The sequence below is a fragment of the Lissotriton vulgaris genome, chromosome 7 (genome assembly GCF_964263255.1).
Source record: "Lissotriton vulgaris chromosome 7, aLisVul1.2, whole genome shotgun sequence".
In the NCBI taxonomy this organism is placed as follows: Eukaryota; Metazoa; Chordata; class Amphibia; order Caudata; family Salamandridae; genus Lissotriton; species Lissotriton vulgaris.
Window position 1 is genome coordinate 151,962,863 of NC_141695.1, and position 17,931 is coordinate 151,980,793.

A 17,931-nucleotide genomic window follows, 5' to 3' on the forward strand; every position below is an offset into this window, starting at 1 on the left:
CCTTTCGCCACAGCAAGTCCTCTCCAATAGCCACAATTCACCAGGGCAGTGTCACTCAATTTCAATGGGGTGCTCTGCGTGTGTGCTATGCCCGCTATGCTATAGGGTCCCGCACGGGTTCCAGTCTTGTGTCTGTCTCTCCCACCGGCTCAGGCTGCCCCCTCCAATCGGCTGTCGACTCCGCATGGCCCCAGCATACGGGCCCCTAGATAGCATCACCACTATAATCTGTGTTCCTGAAGTCAAGGGCTGCAGGCAGGGGAGTTGATTTGGCACCTCAGTGTCCCCAGCAGCAGTCTCTGCACGATGTTAATGCCGCGCTCCGCCCCTCTCCTCTGCTACCATTGCCGCCGCCCTGCACGGGGAAACATACCTCAGGGGGGCTGGTTGTCACCCCCTTTATTGAGTCAGCTACAGCTTCAGGAGGGTGTTGTAGCTCAATTCTGGGCCTCTCACTTTTAGCGGCAGTCCTTTCGTGCGATGCCAGGCCCGGGTGAAAGCCCCTCACAGCTCCGGGTGCTGACACCTAGGCGCAGGCGGTCCTCCTCCAGCTTCGGTCTCCTGTGTACGGCAGACAGAGACATACCGTCCAGCTCCAGTCGCAGGATCACAGGCGCGGGCAGCCATTGTCTAGCAACAGGCGCCCGCACGCGTCAACAATACGGGCAGGGCCAGATGTTTATTGCTTACATATTCACGGCATCAATGGGCCAATTAGCCCAGTAGTAGGCTCAGCAGGTGCCGCTGGGTTTCAGGGGTCCGGGCCCAATCACAATTTGTTGAGATGGCGCTCGTGCAGGATAAATATATCAGAATTTAGGGGTGGGTGAATAGAGCTTAAAGATTTGCGTCTCCCTGGCCACACCCCGTAAAAAAACATTATTTCCTTTAATGGAATACTTTTGTGCTCCGGACCCCTGGGACTCGTTATGGTTTCTTCTCTACTTTTTCTCAGTTCTTAGATTTAGAAATTGAGTCACCATATTTTACAATTCTAGGTGATTTTATTATGCACCTAGAAAACTCTGTGAATATGGACACGACATGTCTCATGCTGCTTAGTCTAGGGTTGGAACAACGGGTAAATCAGGCAGGTCATCGTCTTGATGAGATCTTTTCTGACAGCCTCACTTATCCACACCAACAGTCCTACCCTTGCTATGGTGTGATCATAGAGCAGCTATGTTTATTTTAATGTAGCCTATTTGAAGACACCTCAGAACAAAAAGGATCTAGCAAGGCTCTCACGTAACTGGCATCTGATAAAGGAGATAAATCTAGAAGCTACTTTATCAGAAACACAGCCTTGCATAAACACTGAACCCGACAAAGCAGCTAACCTATATTCGGGTTGGCTGGAGAACGCTGCAGATAAAATTGCACCAATCAAACCCCATAGGAGAAACCAGGACATACCCTCCAAACCTTTGTTCACAGAAAGCCTAAGACTGCTTAAACAAGCATGCTGCTGGCAGGAAAGAAATGGAGGCATCATTATGAGGACTCAGAAAAAAAGTAGTTATAAGCCTATTTTAGCTGCATATAAAACATTTATTTTTAAAGAAAAATCCAAATACTTCATTCAGAAGATAGAACTTCCAAAAACTCTACAAAATAACTTTTTGTAACTTTCAAACAGCTATCTAAACCTCTCCAAAAGGGGCTTCGGGGAATGGATTAAACTTTTTGTAATTCACTGGCCTCAAGATAAGGTTAAGTTGGTATTTAATCTTTTTTACTCTAATCCTTTGAATGATCATAACGACTACCCAATATAAAACCATTGAATGTTATGTTGACTCCCAACTTATTAATAATGAATGCAAGTCTCATTTAATCTCTTTTGCTGAACTTTCCCAGGGTCAAATTACAACCTTCCTCCTGCAAACTAAATCAGGCTCTCCCCAGGATCCATGCCGATCAAAAATCACACATTTAGTGGCTGACACTATTTTGGACAACCTAACAGATATTTTTTATCTTATGGTTAGGTCATGAAAATTCTCTAGTGCCTGGAAGATAGCGCATATTCTCCCTTTAATCAAAAGAGCCAACATAAATCCTCCAAATCTTGGGAATTATTGTCCTATTTCCAGATGGCCCGTTCCAGCAAAATTAATTGAAAAGCTCCAAACTCACAGTTCACAGCTTTCATCGAGGACCAGATCCTTGCCAAATCGGATTTAGGAAGAATCATAGCACTGAATTGCCTCAGAACAGATTACATCATAAATCTCCAAATCCTGCTGAAGAGACTGGATGATATTGGGGTAAAGGATAAAGCCCTTGCTTTAGTCAAATAATTTCTGTCAGACATAATCCAGCTTGTTGCAGCTGACAATTTCAAATCCCCATCCTTCTCATTAACTTGCGGCGTCTCTAAGTCTGACCCTTTTTAACATCTAGGTGGTCCCTTTGGCCAAGTTAATTAGATTATTTGGGATCCCAGCAGTTACCTATGCAGACGACACACATCTAGTGATCTCTGCATCATCTAATATCTCAGAGACAACAAAGCGATTTTACAACTGTATGCAAGAGATTGGATAATGGATGGCCCTAAATTGCTTAAATCTGAACTGAGGTAAGACCGAGTTGATGGTCTTTGAAAAGGATACTTCCTTCTGGTCCCAAGACTAGTGGCCACCTGAACTTGGACAACTTCCACCACCAGTCACAAAGGTATAAAATCTTGGAGTTATCTTTGATTACCAGTTAACCTTCGAGGGCATATGAATACTATTAAGTCTGCCTCCTTTTTTATGATGAAACTCTTACGTAAATTATTTTTTTTCATTCCAAAGGACCTGCAAAAAACAGTAGTTTCTGCCTTGATACTTTCAAAGATTGGCTACTGAAATGCTCTTTTTATAAGTGTAAGAAAAAAGGCTGAATACGCTGCAGATCCTACAATCTCAGCTGCTCGCCTTTTATTAGGCATACCTAAAAGAGAATCTGTCTGAGCTGCCCTTCCGCTTCTCCATTGGTTACCTATTGAGAAGCGTATACAGTTTAAAGCCCTATGCATTGCTTTCAGTGCTCTCCATTTGAGAAGGCCTACAAGTTTTTAAGTTGAGATTTCAATGGTACCTTCCGCCACGATCCCTTTGCTCAGAAACAGCTTGTAATATCATTGTTCCCAGAGTAAAAAAAGAAAAATGGGGCGGGAGAAGTTCTACTAGCAGCACCTCCCTTCTCTGGAACAGCATCCCTTTATTCTTGAAAAAGGAATTAGACCTTCTCTGCTTTAGAGAAAAACTAAAAACATGGCTTTTTGATCCCTAGGAGCCTATATCCCTTGCCCTCATACCTGGTGCTGCCCAGTTTGCAAGGTTGCGAGCCTAGACACCTCAGGGTAGTAGAGTGCATTTAATATACATTTTTATTTAATTTCACTACTTGTAGGAAAGGAAAGGGAAATGCACTGCCCTCAGCACTACCCAATGCAAACTCCCTAGACATGCAGCAAACAGTAGTTTTGATCCAAACTGACAACGCTCCCGAGGGTCTTCCCTTCCCTTAAAATTGACAAACCCTGCTCGGCATCTGGGGCAACTGACCAAGAGGCAGATTTACTAGGATTTTATGCAGTGTTTGTGTCACAAAATTGAAACATATCAGCGCCAAATCTTTTTGTCCAATTTTCATTCCAGCTCTAAACTTGTTAAGCATTGGAAATAACTTGGTTGGTTGAAAGCTTTTATTCGATATGCAAGATATCTTGAAGGCATACATACAAGTAAAACACATTTTTAAAACAGTGATATGCATGTCAACATTTAAGTACTAAGACAGATAAAATCGGAATGACCCAATAAATGAACTAAAAGTGAATTAAATTGAAACTGACAGTCTCTTGCAGCGAATCAACCATGAATGTTTTAAAAATTTAGAAACACCACAAACTATTAAAGGGGCGGTATCAGTCAATAAGATACGTAGTGCAACCAAGTGCCTACATGTTCCCAGGCGTTTAAAAAGAGGTTTAAGCCAATGCCTCCTAGGTTTAGTATAGTCCGGGCACTCAAAAAATATATGTGCTAACGTTTCTGGCCTAGATGGACAAAAGGCACAGAAGGGGGACCGATGAGCATCATTCCATTTTGATACAAAGGCCCCGATCGGAAGCGTGCCTACCCTGAGTTTAAAATACAGGGCCCTATCGGCTGGCAAGGTGATTAACAGCCTGATTCATGAACGGGCCGTTTTGCGAGGCTCAAATAGCGAATCATAAGGTATCGCTATTTGAGACTCGCAAAACGGTATTCATGTAGGAATTGCAATAGTAATTGCGATTCCCACTGATTCCTTATTTGCGATTAGCTAATTGCTAATCGCAAATAAGGAATAACTCCCCATGCATTCCTATGGGCCAAAAGGCCCATAGGAATGCATGGGGAGTCATTCCTTATTTGCGATTAGCAATTAGCTAATCGCAAATCAGATTGCGAGTACAAGGGTGCCAGGGGTGTCCAAAGGACACCCTGTAGCACCCCTGCATGGAAATTAACACAGGTGTTGCACACACACATGTCCAAAGGACATGTGTGTGTGTAACGTGCAACTCAGAAAAATGCATTTAAATGCATTTTTCTGAGTTTTCGCAATTTACCGCGAGGTTTGACCTCGCGGTAAATTGCGGGCCGAAATTGCGATTTCGCAATTGTAAAATGGATGATGAATTACATTTAAGGAATCTCAAATAGAAATTCCTTAAATGTAAATCCTCGCAAATATGCGAATTAGCAAATAGCGATTTTTGCATTTGGGATGTTGAATCCCAAATGCAAAAATCGCACTCGAGCCTTTGCGAGCCGATTCGGCCTTGATGAATAAGGCTGTTAGTCCAGGAAGGGTTCAAAAACAGCCACATCCTTTAATTCCCAAAATGATGTGGTCAGATTACAATGGTGTTGGTTCCTGATGAGTTTGCCCGAGACCCAGTCCCAATAAAGTTTTTTAAGGACCGCCTTTGGTGGTGCAGAATTTGAAGACCAGCAATCCCCCAGGCCCAACTCCCCCAAAAGATTTTTAGTGACCTTCAGCCACTTAATCTTGGCCCAGCCTCCCATGTTCATTACCTCTGCCAGGCCGTCGGCATAGGACTTTAGCTCCGGGACCCTCCATATGCGAGACCAAAGAAGCAGTGGTCGAAGGCAAGCCTGGTCTTTGATACTCTTACAACCAACGTCCAGGAGCACCGGGACTGTCGGGGTACTCGAGGGAAGGCCTAGGAGATCTTTCAAAATTTTATGTTCAGCCTTAGATAGGGACTCCAGGTTGCAGTGGCCCCACAACTCTGCCCCATACAAAGCAGATGTTACGCCTCTGGCCTTATAGATCTCAATTGCAGGACTCACCACTTGCCTCGGTGATGCTCGAAATTCCCTAAGCAGAGCACCACCTACCTTTTTGTGGTTACATACCATTTTATCAATATGGGCGGACCAGTTCATGTTGTCCGTTATGCGAAGCCCTAGGTAGTCAAATTCGGAGACTTTCTCCAAGGGGACGGTGTTCAAAACAGGGGGGCTTCCTAATTTCCTTGGGGGGTGCAAAATCAAATATTTGGTCTTGTCCACGTTGATAACCAGACCTCTGGATACACAAAAGTCCTGGGAGCGAGTCAATAGCTTCTGTAGGCCCTGGGGAGTTTTTGAAATAAGCAAAGTATCATCTGCGAACAGCAGAGTAGGGATCTTTACTCCCCCCAGACAGGGTGCGTCCGCTGGTTCTTGCTGGAGATGATCAACCACACCATTGACGTACAACAAAAAGAGTGTAGGAGCTAGCACACAACCCTGTCTGACTCCCCTGCAGACCGGTATCCTGTCCGTTGTTTCCCCATTTTTCCCCCATCGGACCTGGGCATAAGTACTGGTGTGGAGTTTAATAAGTAGGGATAGAATGTATGGGGGCAGCCCCAATCCCTGAAGCACCCTCCAAAGTTCCTCCCTAGGGACCAGGTCAAAGGCAGTCTTCAGGTCAATGAAGGCCAGGTAAAGACTACCTTTGCCTAGTTAAGAGTGCTAATCTGAAGACCTGCTCAATGGTCCCCGTTGCTGAACGGAACCCAGCCTGGAAGTCAGATAGCGCTCTATTTTCCTCCACCCAGTTGAGGATCCTTCCCAAGATTACCTTTCCTGCCACCTGTTGCGTGGAATCGATCAGGCTTATTGGCCTATAGTTCCCTGGGCTATTTCTACAACCCTTTTTATAAATGGGGACAACCACCGCCCCTCTCCATGAATCCGGTACAGGGCCACCCTTCAAGATGTCGTTTAGGAGGGCAGCGATTACTATGCCCCAGTCAGATGGATATGCACGCAGGAGGTCACCCGGAAGCCCATCCGGTCCTGCTGCTTTACGTGGTGCCACCCACTTTATAACCTCCTCTACCTCCCTACCTGTAAACAGATCAAAAGTAACTTCCCCTAAGAAGACGGAGGCGGGGGCTGGGTCGTTTAAGGGGCCTTCAACAGGAGCATAAAGGGACCCAAAGTGTTTCGACCAGTTCTGGGGAGGGATGTTACATGTCCTCAGAGTGTCGTCGGGTCTGTTGCGGGCACCCACCAAATTCCAAAACCCTCTTGCGTCCTTGCTTTTACTGGCGGCCAATAGATCCACCCAGAATTTTTCATCCCAGTCCTTCTTCGCAATTTGGAGGGTCCTAGAGTAAACCTTTCTAGCCTCTCTGATCTTAATTTGAGATTTAGATTTGACTGCCTCTACCAGTCTAGTTTTTGTCACCCCGCATGTGTGGGTATACCATCCCTTAGTTCTTACCTGTCCATCTTTGGTCCCTCGTCTACTTGGTGGAGCAGTGAACAAGTTGGTTAGGGCCTTGGTAAGCATACAGAAACCCCCACAAGCCATCCCCATCCCTCCCGTCGTGGTCCCCAGATTACATTGTAGTGTGGCTCACTGGTTAGAGGCGGCAGACCCGAGAGCAGAGGACGGCCCGGGACCAGGGTTCGATTCCGAGCGCGGCAGGTTTCTGGACCGTGGTCAGCGGACTCGATAATTCTCTCGCCTCGGTGCCCACTCTAATCAGCGATCACACTCGGCAACTCTGGGCATTAGCTTGCCTCATCTTCACTAACGGCCCCACCAGACCGCCGGGGATGCCTGGTCTCACCCTGGAGATACCCATTAAGGGACCATCTCTCAGGGAAGCCAGGAAGGGTTTCGCAGTGGTCGAAGCGCCTTGGGACCCTACGGGTAAGTAGAGCGCTATATAAATGCCTATACATTTACATTACATTTACATTGTGCTTGGGCTAACAGTTGCGTTATTACTGCAACCTTCTCCTCCGAGAGGATCAGTTTTGTCCACTTTATTCTCCTCCCACACAATGCTACTTGCGACTCACCCAATTCCGCTAAGGAGGAGGGGACCAAGCTTCCCCTATTGGCTAGCCACCAAAAGTCTAAGGTGAGCCTTTATCCCTTGCCCTCATACCTGGTACTGCCCAGTTTGCAAGGTTGCGAGCCTAGACACCTCAGGGTAGTAGAGTGCGTTTATTATACATTTTTATTTAATTTCACTACTTGTAGGAAAGGAAAGGGAAAAGCACTGTCCTTCAGCACTACCCAATGCAAACTCCCTAGACATGCAGCAAACAGTCGTTTTGATCCAAACTGACAACGCTCCCGAGGGTCTTCCCTTCCCTGTAGTGGTAGCAGTCAGGTTAAAATTGAAAAACCCTGCTCGGCATCTGGGGCAACTGACCAAGAGGCAGATTTACTAAGATTTTATGCTGTGTTTGTGTCACAAAATTGAAACATATCAGCGCCAAATCTTTTTGTCCAATTTTCATTCCAGCTCTAAACTTGTTAAGCATTGGAAATAACATGAAAGTATCTTGAAGCATCACATAGCACTGCTTTGCATTACTTAGCTCAAATGTGGCATACTATGGGTAGTGCATGGGCATTCCTATGCAGCCATCCAAAGTTTATGACACTAAATTCAATTTCCTAAATAAAGTAGACAGAGTTTAGCATCAGAAAATAGTGCACCCTTCAACTAAGCACCATGAAGGAGAAATAATTTGTTTCTTCTTTATTTTCCAACTTTGCATGCATGATACACTATACAGCACACATACAAAGGGGGAAATGTTTAAAATGAGTCTAAGCATAGTATTTTGAACTTAAAGGGTATACTTCCAGTACAAAACCTCTGCTTGACTCACAGAGATACTTTTCCACACTATGGCGCAAAGGCATCTCAATGGCATATGGCAGATAATTTCAGCACCGCACTAGGGAGAGGGTAGGAGATTGCCATATTTCAGTAAATGTGGTGCTCTAAAACTCTCCTTCTCACGCAGTGCAGAATTTGCAGCTGCTGCACTCCTCTGCATGGGAAAGTCTCTTGGAACAGGCAAATGTCAAATGAATCTGTGAAAAGACCCGAATCAAGGCACTCAAGTTTTGACAGCAAACCAGCAACATTCTAGGAGATGATCCTAATATGGGTTTGCAGGTCCAGCTCAGTGTTGCCCAAAACATGAGACTCCAAGGCTATGGGGGATACAAGAGGAGGCCCAACACAACTAAGGGAGGGGATACACACTCCAGAAGGAATGGGGGCAGAACATTGGAGATTAGTGGGGGACAGCTGCAGGTTGGTGGGAAGGAATTTAGAGATTATTTTCCAGAATATCAATATTGCTGGAAGACAGACCAGGACGTCGGTCTAAAATATCTAGGTCAGAGAGAGGGAGAAATCTGCTGGAGTTCGAGACTGACAACCTATCCCCAGCAGCAACAAGGGCCTGGATCCTACCATTTCCTTGGGTGTCAAATGCTTATTAAAAAAATGCCAGGTGGACAAGATTAATGTTGTCTCTCATTAAACAGGCCCTAGTTGCACTCTTGACCAACTACTGATCCAGACCAAGATTCCTACAACTGATAAGAACACAGTGCCCTCTAATATTTTTGGGTGATGGGACCAACCAACCCTCCTTACCAATAGGATGTTGTCATATTCAGGGATTTTCAAATTTGTATGACTAATCAACCAATGCCATACCTTATTTTTAAGGTGCCTATAAGACTCTCCAGTGCATCCCTGGGGTGGGGGAACCCCAGTTAAAATGACCACATATGAACAGCTAGCAGGGGAGAGGGTCAGGTAGGACTGAGGCTGCGGGGCATTGCTTGAATCTGCGAGTGAGGCCTTTATCAATGTGCCCTATACAAGGCACCCAATCCTAAAGTTTGCACCCCTTAACCGTCTAACCCACTTGCTCCTGACTTTGGGGGGCACAGATCACCTCGAAATTGTGAGAACTGGTCAGGACCTACGCTATCCAGTAACACTGAGGGGACAGATGAAGGAGTACTATTACCAACACTGCTAGTCAACTGTGATCTGTGAGTTGCCGATCTGAGGCAACATTTAAAGAAGAAATCAACTGGCTAACAGAATGTTCACAGTAACATATAGTATCCAACAAGGGAGAAATACATGCATGCACAGAAGATGAACATCTGTCCAAAATCCCATTTCAGTCAATAGGTGGTTGAACACGATAATCAGCCGTAGGTCTATTTGAAGCCTGCCCAAACAGCAGCAAAGGGCGGTCTCCAGACTCCTTGCTATCAGTACTACGATTAAAACTGCCTTGTTATTTAGAATGTCGCCCATGCTTCGTTTTATGCTTCCTTTTGGAGCTAGGTTCACTTTCACTGATTTGCCTAACCTCGGGATTGCCGAAAGATGTAGGATATGTCAAGGCAGCCATGTGGTCGTTAGCCATATCCGTGCTAGGTGGGACTGAAATGATGAGCAAGCATACTGAGCTCATGCACACAAGAGCACGCAAACAAGGTTCCTCAACCAAGCTACTCGGCCAAGTAAACAATAAAGGTGCCACACAGAGCCGTGTAGTCACATTTCCTGAATGCGTTCCAGATGGTACAGCGGGTTCATGCATTTAGATGGGCCAAGTTTAAAAAATCAAGAGGCGGACCCAGCCTAACCTTCTCTGGGCTCCGGTGGGCATGGATGGGCCTGCCCTGGGCCCAGGCTTTGCCCAGGCACAATCCAAGTATTTCCGGCACCATAGTCTCAGGTGCGATACTTTGTAGTGCTTATGATCAGGCAATCCAGTCCCTCTCTGAACGTTGGTGCTATGAAAGCAAGGGGATCTCTGGGGCCGAAGGTCACTGCCAGGAATGTAGAGATGTTCAATATGGCACAGAGCTCTGCACCCCCACACATAGCAGCAGTAGTGCTCTTCTACTAATACCACTACTCCTAGGTATATATAGTTTCCTTCTGACATATGGGTCTTTACCACTACCACAATTTTATCACCACCAAAGCCATGCATACAACCCTAAATCTATTTAAAATGCTTTCTAATTCCACTTCCGCTGAGAGATTCGCTTCTGCGCAGAGGTCCCTCTTCTGTACAGTCGTGGTTGTAATTAACTAATTCGTTATCAGGAATTTGGGCTACAGCATTAGTACTTTTGTAAACCTTCCATATCACTTACTCACAACTGGAGCACTATGGGCCAGATGTACGACCCTTAAAATTTGCAAGTCGCAAATTGCATCATTTTTTATATCAAGCAGGTTTTTTTTTAAGAGCAGCCTGTTTTCCTGAGAATGGAAATCAAACTCCATTTAAAATGTAATGTTTCTGTTTCATTTTTTAAGAGTATTCAGTGGTCCATGGGACTTCTGCCTATTCTCAAAAAATATTTACGCATACATTCACAAAGGGGAAGGGTTGCCCTGGGGACCTTTTCCCATTTGCCAGTGGCTTACCACCAACTTGAAGTAGGTGGAAAACTGTGAGTGTTTTGTGACCGCTATTTGGAAGGGAAGCCCTTAGCATGCCCCTTCCTATTAGCGAGTGGCAAACCCTATTTTGCAAGTTGATAATAGGTCACAGACTTGCAAAATAGGGTTCATACAAAGGGCAGACCAATCCCCAACCGCCAGCTACGCTCCGCTGACCTCTCACTCGCCACCGTCCCGTGCATCCAAAGAACAACCACCGGCGGGATATCTTTCTCCCACCTCGCCGCCAAGACATGGAACACCCTCCCACTGAGCCTTCGACAGACCCAAGACTTGCTGACCTTCAGGAGGATACTCAAGACCTGTCTGTTCGATCAGTAGCTCCCCCCCATCCCCAGCACCTTGAGACCCTCGCAGGTATTTAGTGCACTTCACAAATGATTGATTGATTGATTGAATATTGGGGTCACAAACAGGCAGATTTCCAGCTTGCACCGGCAAAAAACTGTTGCACATCTGGTCCTAAGACCTCTGTCCTGAACACCCCAGGCTGGATTCCAGAAAGATTGATGTAGAAGTATGTGTGAGTTACTATTATAGTACTTTAGCTTACTCATGAATTTCTCAAGTGCACCAGGAGTACACCTGGCATTTTCTTGGTATTAAGGTGTGCAACAAGTGTAAACACATCAACATCTTTGTGAATCAGGCACCACTCCCTTCACACTAATGCCAAGCTGACTGGCTCTTCGTTTAGTACAGGGCCCTCCCTCTACAAACCACTTGCACTAGTCCTCAAAGCCTTTTATGCTAATCCCAAAATTGTCTGTATGATGACAAACATTTCTCTTCCTGCAACTTAATTTCAGCTAATCTTTGCTTCTTAACCGCCATAGACTTCCCCCTGCACTTCTGAGTCCAGTCCATCTATGACCAAAACACCAGAACCCTCATCCACTGGCTACCAGAGTCAGCCGAACAGGATAGGAATGCAAAGGTCATTTGCTTAACTGTTTATGCAGTCAGGGCACTTAAATGGGCCGGGTCCTTCCAGACCCAATAGTATTTTAGAAAAGACATGAACACAGATCCCTTGATTTTCTCCGAGCAATAAATAGAGTTTTAGGTAATCCATGTCAGTGATTCAGTTCAGATTTCATATTTTGTTCCGAATCTTCCACTCCATTAGTGTGTTGGCTACTTCCGAGATGTTTCTTTTTGTGTTTTTTGTTGTTGCATTTTACTCTTTTACGGTGCACACTTTGTACTAAGCCATCTTCAGGTGTTTATAACAGCTGCGACTAAGAGCTCTCACACAGAAACTGTTTGTGTTTAAGTCACAGCTATAACTGCAAAGGCCACACCCATTTCAGAGAGCAACCACCTTTTAACCCATTTGAGCTCTGCATGCAGTTCTTCCTAGGAGTACAGCTATGTCAGATGTGCCTATGTACCTCAAGCAAGGAGTCATTTGCCCGTTACATTGACCTGTTAACATGTTTCTGGTTCAACGGTACTCACATATCTATGACCATGTTGTTTCTGTTCCACTCTACCCATTTTCACTTCCATGAAATAAGTGTATTATTTCTTTAATGTATAACACTGTTTTTGAAAATGTAAAATGCTGCTGCATTTAAATAAATGCATATTTTATGTATTTAATAAATAAACACGTATTTTATTTTAGCATTCTTGTCTAGTGCTCTTAGACACAGCATATCAGTTCGCTGTACAATTATACATCATTATGCACAGCTTTTTACTGGGACCTGTTAATAAGTAACCTTATGAAATAACCTATAACAATGATGCATCATCCATGAGGGTTACCTGATCCCTGGCTTGTTTTAATGTAGGTGACACACAGGTTCTCCATGCCTACACAGGGAATGTCGTCCGTAGGTGTACATCCATTAGAGAAAATGTTCATGTAGCAAGTTGGACACTTGTATCCGTTCGCCGTCACATTTACAGGAGGCACTAAAGGGACAAGGAATATACATCTCAGGATTTTTTCCACTACATTTGAGGAATTGAAAACATCATAAAAGGTGTTGATTTCTGACCCAACGTCAATGGGATATGAGGACCTGTCCTTACATGGACCACATCACTCCCTGTAAGACTGTCCCAGTTAGCCACCTCCATTAGGTAGCTACTCAGTTCTCAAATCTCCCATAGAGTGGGAACCCCATTGTACACTCCTGGACCAACATACATAATCCAGACTGGGAAATAAGCAAGTCCATCAATACATCTCCTCTACTGTGGACATGCAGCACCAAAGGTCCTGCCAGTCTCACCTGCAATGCAAGCTGTCTCAGCATCATTATGAATGAATAGATTAACATTTTCCCCAGAACCTCTGCCCACAACACTGTTGCCCATGGACTCCACAGGATAAACTTTGGAGCCAACACCATAGACTTCATAGAATGTCGGCTGTGAGGCCTATTCACTCTCCACTGGGATAGTGAAGCCCCACCATCAAGGCTTATTCTTGGATAAGTATTTACTAAGATATAGCCCGATAAAGTAAATAACGCTCAACAAACTCAAGATGGCAAAGGCTTTTATTTACATGTGTGCCAAATAGTAAATTAAACACAATACATAGAGAATCCTGAAAGGCCCCAACACCTTCTTGGGTTGACCTAGAACATTAGTATAGTGTTCATGCATGTGGTTGCTATCACTTTGGTGTCCCAATGGGCTATGATTGAGTTGTATCAGGGAACTTTGGGACTTTCTACAAGTGATGCAATGTTACATAATTGCAACAATCTTATGATTTTTCCAAATCTGTTCGAAAGGCTCTGGCCTGGGCGGACTAGTCTGCTAGTAGAAGCTTCAGCTACTCAGTTTTTAGTCAGTACCCTGTTTTAAAACCTATTAAGGCTGTCATCTCTGCACAACCTCCCTCTCACATGTACTCTATTTTGTTTTACAGCAGCTCTCATACCAGTGTAGGTTGTTGGTACACTTTACACACACACACACACACATACAGAGAAAATGTACCATACATGTGTATTAAGAGTATAGATACTGTTGCATAAGGCAAAGGGGACTATAAGATGTAGGATTCACATGCAACTTATGCTGGTAGGCAGGTTTTAAGAGTGCTTGGTCTGGAGAAGCACACATCTAGGATTCAGAACATAACACAGTGGTTAGGGTTGACTTTACTAATAAGAATGTATTTCTACCCAAACAATTTTAGCAAAATCAGGATAAAGAAAGATTGGGAAAACATAACTTTCCAACCTATACCATCCAGATTGGATACAGCTCTCTGTTGGCAGTTCATAGCTCACTGTGCTAGGTTACCATTGCAACTTATGAACTGCACAGTTACAAAAGAATCTCTGTGACAAAAGAAGTAGCCAAATGAGCTATGCACATAAAACACGGTTCTGAGAAAACGCATAGTACATGTTCTTTGCAGCAGGCATATTAATCCTCTGCACTTCCTTCGGTGAGTCATAACTGGCACTAGACAAAACTTCCATCTCTTGCCAGCAGGTACTTTAATCACTACAGTAATCTTGACACTTTTATTGTTGCCTGAAAACCTCTGAATAAAGAGGAAACTTGCTGTGCTTTTAAAACCAGCCCCCACTTACAAAACCACCCTCACATCCTTCCATCCAACTGATTTCCTGTAGGGCTAATCTAGCCTTGCATCCTTCATGTTCTCCATCCAGCTGGGCCTTGTACAGATCATCCCTTTATTAGGACAGCATCCATTTTTTGAAGAGAAATTCAGCTCCTCCTTTTTCAGAGGAAGTCACCTCGTCCACTCCTCACAGGTCACACCAGCCAAGCAAATTCTAAGAGTGCACATTTTGTTCCCAACTTGGGTAGGAAAATAGCAATCCTTGAGAAGTTTGTGTCAAAGTAATGCACTTGTTTTGACCTGGTGCAAAGATGTCCAAATGAGAGGCTCTCTAGAGTTTGTATCCCCCTTTAGTGATTTAGTGGTCAGGGCAAGAAGTCCTACACAATCAAGTGCGTGTTTATTTGAATAGGCCAGCCTCTTTTTAGTATGGGTGAAGTACATCTCATTATTGTAGATGAGCTTCGCAGGCTTCTCTGGTGACCATAGAACAACTGTGTCTTCCAGGCTATTCAGGGTATGCTGTCTCACTGGAGGGCAGTCCATATTAGTAACCATTATAAATCCATAGGCTTTCCACTATTGGGCCTGTGCTGCTACATTCTGGTGGAGTTTTAGTAAATTCCACTTTGCTGGCACTTTCAACTTACAGCAATGACTTACATTCTTGTAGGATCTACTGCTGGTATTTCTCTTCCTCAACCATATATGAAGACACCTAAAATAGTACTCCTTTCATACCTAGACCTACTAAGCCACTTCCATGTCACACGGTGGAAACATACTCCAAGTAGTTCTCGTGTGGCAGCTTGTGCTCAGTTTTTATTTCAGCAGTTTTATTTAGCAGAAACTTGACCCGACGGTACCAGTTATCAGAGCGCTTTACATAAGCACCGGTTGCACTACACAAGAACACATCCATTTTTTGTTAGACACGGGGAGATTACATGATTCGCCTAGAATCACAGGATGTTGAGCGTCATTGCAGAGACTCGAATCTGGTTCTCCAGATTTGAAGTCGACCGCCCTTGCCTTTAGACCACGTCCTCTCTCTAGAAGGTTAGCACTACCTCCACTTCTAGGACCCTAGCCCACCAGGTATTCTATACCGAGCCATTATTTTAGGGCAATAGTATCTGGCCTGGACTCAACATCCATCTTCATCTAGACATTGCTGATAGCCTCATCAGTTGCAATGATTATGTGTGTGCCAGGGAATTATGAGGAAATTATTTGACTGGCCTACTGTTTCTGAAAGAGACATGGTTGGACAGGAAGTGGTGGTGTTACAAGTGAGCCAACCTGATGCTGTTTACAGACAGGCTCCAGGTATTCCTGGCTTTTGGTTGGGGTTTGAGGTTTGGTACCTTACCTCCTATCCAATCCACCCACAGCAAGGTCTATTACATCAGAGGGGCTTCTAAAGTAACTCTGATTAATCTGCTGGACTGAGGCCTGTGCAGCTGGGTGATTATTTGGTACATTACACTTTAAGTGACCATGTGCCCCACAACAATAATGCCTATACCTATTGACCTGAGGTGCCTCCTTCCTTCCTCCGCCATTCACATTTTTTAGAAACTTAAAAAAGGGAATCACTGTTTTCATTCCTGACATTTCGGCCTTTTGCCACATGTTCTTGCCACCAAGGTTGCTTCTTCTGGTATCCCTGTTCACAACTCACTTATTAGAATGTGCTGTAAATAGTGTATTGCCAATACTCAGTGAATCAATCATGACAAAGAGTTTCTGAACTAAGTAGCAAAATTGATTTATGCACATCATATTAAGCAATCCACGGAAGATTGACAGTTTCTTTCCCTTTGCATACCGCCCAAACTTAAAAAATTCTCTCAATAAATGTTTTTCCAATTCACATTCAGTATCTTCATAGAACCTTTAAATAGTTTTAGTACTGATTGGAACATTGGAATGTTTGACACCCCATTGAAAACAATGGAGGGCTCCGGGCTTCTCACGGCCGGTAGAAGCACTGAGCATCAACATTCTAATGTTTAACAAAGACCTCATGATGCCCAAGGGGATGTCAACCCCCTCGGCCCGTGTAACAGATTAGAACATTTAGCCCTCTATAGGAGAAATGTTCTAATAGGCTCTACTGGCCATAAAAGGACTACAACATCGTTAAAAAGGCCCTTGACTTTGGCTTGGGCCTTTAACACTGAAGGAGGCCTTTAATGGCCAAGTAGAGTATGTTATTGCGGGCTCTAAGGCCATATTAATGTTCCACCCAATTCCAAAAATGATAGAAACCTTCAGGCGGTCTACTACGCTCCATTGGATCTATGTTGCCTTCTAAAGAAAGTGCTTAGTAAAGCAACTATATTTTCTCAACTACACATTATGGAAACAGGCTAGCTGCAAGTTAAAAAACATTCACCCATGAACCTACTGGACATGGAGGGGTACTAATCTGAGATGCATCTCTCCCCGTAAGGCACTACAGTGGCAGGTGGAAGCTCGTACTGTCTCAATTCTAGGGCAAGCTTCATCTCCTGTATCTTCCTCTTTCTGCTAAATCTCTTCCACTCTGTCCATTTCATTCTGTTTTATCCTGTGTGCCTTTTATTCTTTTTCACTAGTAAGCCTTTGTTTCTTGTTTTGAAACTCTACATCCCACTTGCGTGCTTTGAACCTCCACCTTTCCCTTTATCTTTCAAAGTGGGCAACCCTATCTGTAGGGGAAAGCAATGCTGCGGGATTAGGTATGTACCCAGTGGGGGCAACCAGGGGCACAGGAATAGCAAAGGTGGAGAGTCAGAATCTGAAGAGACTATACCTACCGCTATTTCTATGCTTGTGATGACGATATTTTCACTATTAAATCTTTTGAAATTCATACTGATATTAACATTTAACACGCACATTTACTAGGTGTATACTATTCACGTTTAGACTGACAACAGCTCATGTAGGCCTTTCAAAAGGGTTAGAGCAGTGTCTGGCTGCCATCTTGTTCCTACTTGTCTTTCTTTGTTTATTTCAGGAGAAAATGAACCAGCAATCGCAAATGGTGTCACTTTTGTTTTCTGTTCCTATCTGTAAAGTTGTGTTTACACATTCTCTTCGGAACACACTAACAATCATGTGCAGAGCACTTCTTGGATCAAGCATATATCATTATGTTCCGGAAAACCGTAAGTAGAAAGTATGTTAAGAGTTGGATCATTGTGCAGTAGCCTGTGAAAATAATGCATTTGTGTTATCTTCATGTCCCCTAAAGTGATTGACCCTTCGTGTGGGAATCATGGGCAGGTGTATCAAGTGTTAGAATTGTGGGATTTAAACTAATGCAATGTAGACAGAGATGCAGGTGCATACCACAGATGCCCTTTCACCTGCCTTTACAGCAGAACCCTTTTTACTGGCATCCTAGCAGAACCTTTCCCTGACTTAGCAAGGCAGGGTGGTCTCTTTATGGCAGAGCAGACACTGCTTAATTTGCCTTTGAGACGTATAATAATGTTTATTCATGATCTTTGATTTGCTTTGAATATATTGACTAACACATTTATGTATT

General features: G+C 44.2%; 1 protein-coding gene across 1 annotated transcript in view; it reads right to left on the bottom strand.

The window, feature by feature from the left end:
• LOC147701034 (protein RoBo-1-like) overlaps nucleotides 1–17,931 on the bottom strand; it is a 102,223-nt gene that overhangs the window by 51,408 nt on the left and 32,884 nt on the right. The window contains exon 4 of the mRNA XM_086929294.1: nucleotides 12,602–12,751. Within this exon, the coding sequence (XP_086785420.1) occupies nucleotides 12,602–12,751 (150 nt within the window). The remainder of the gene's footprint in view (nucleotides 1–12,601; nucleotides 12,752–17,931) is intronic.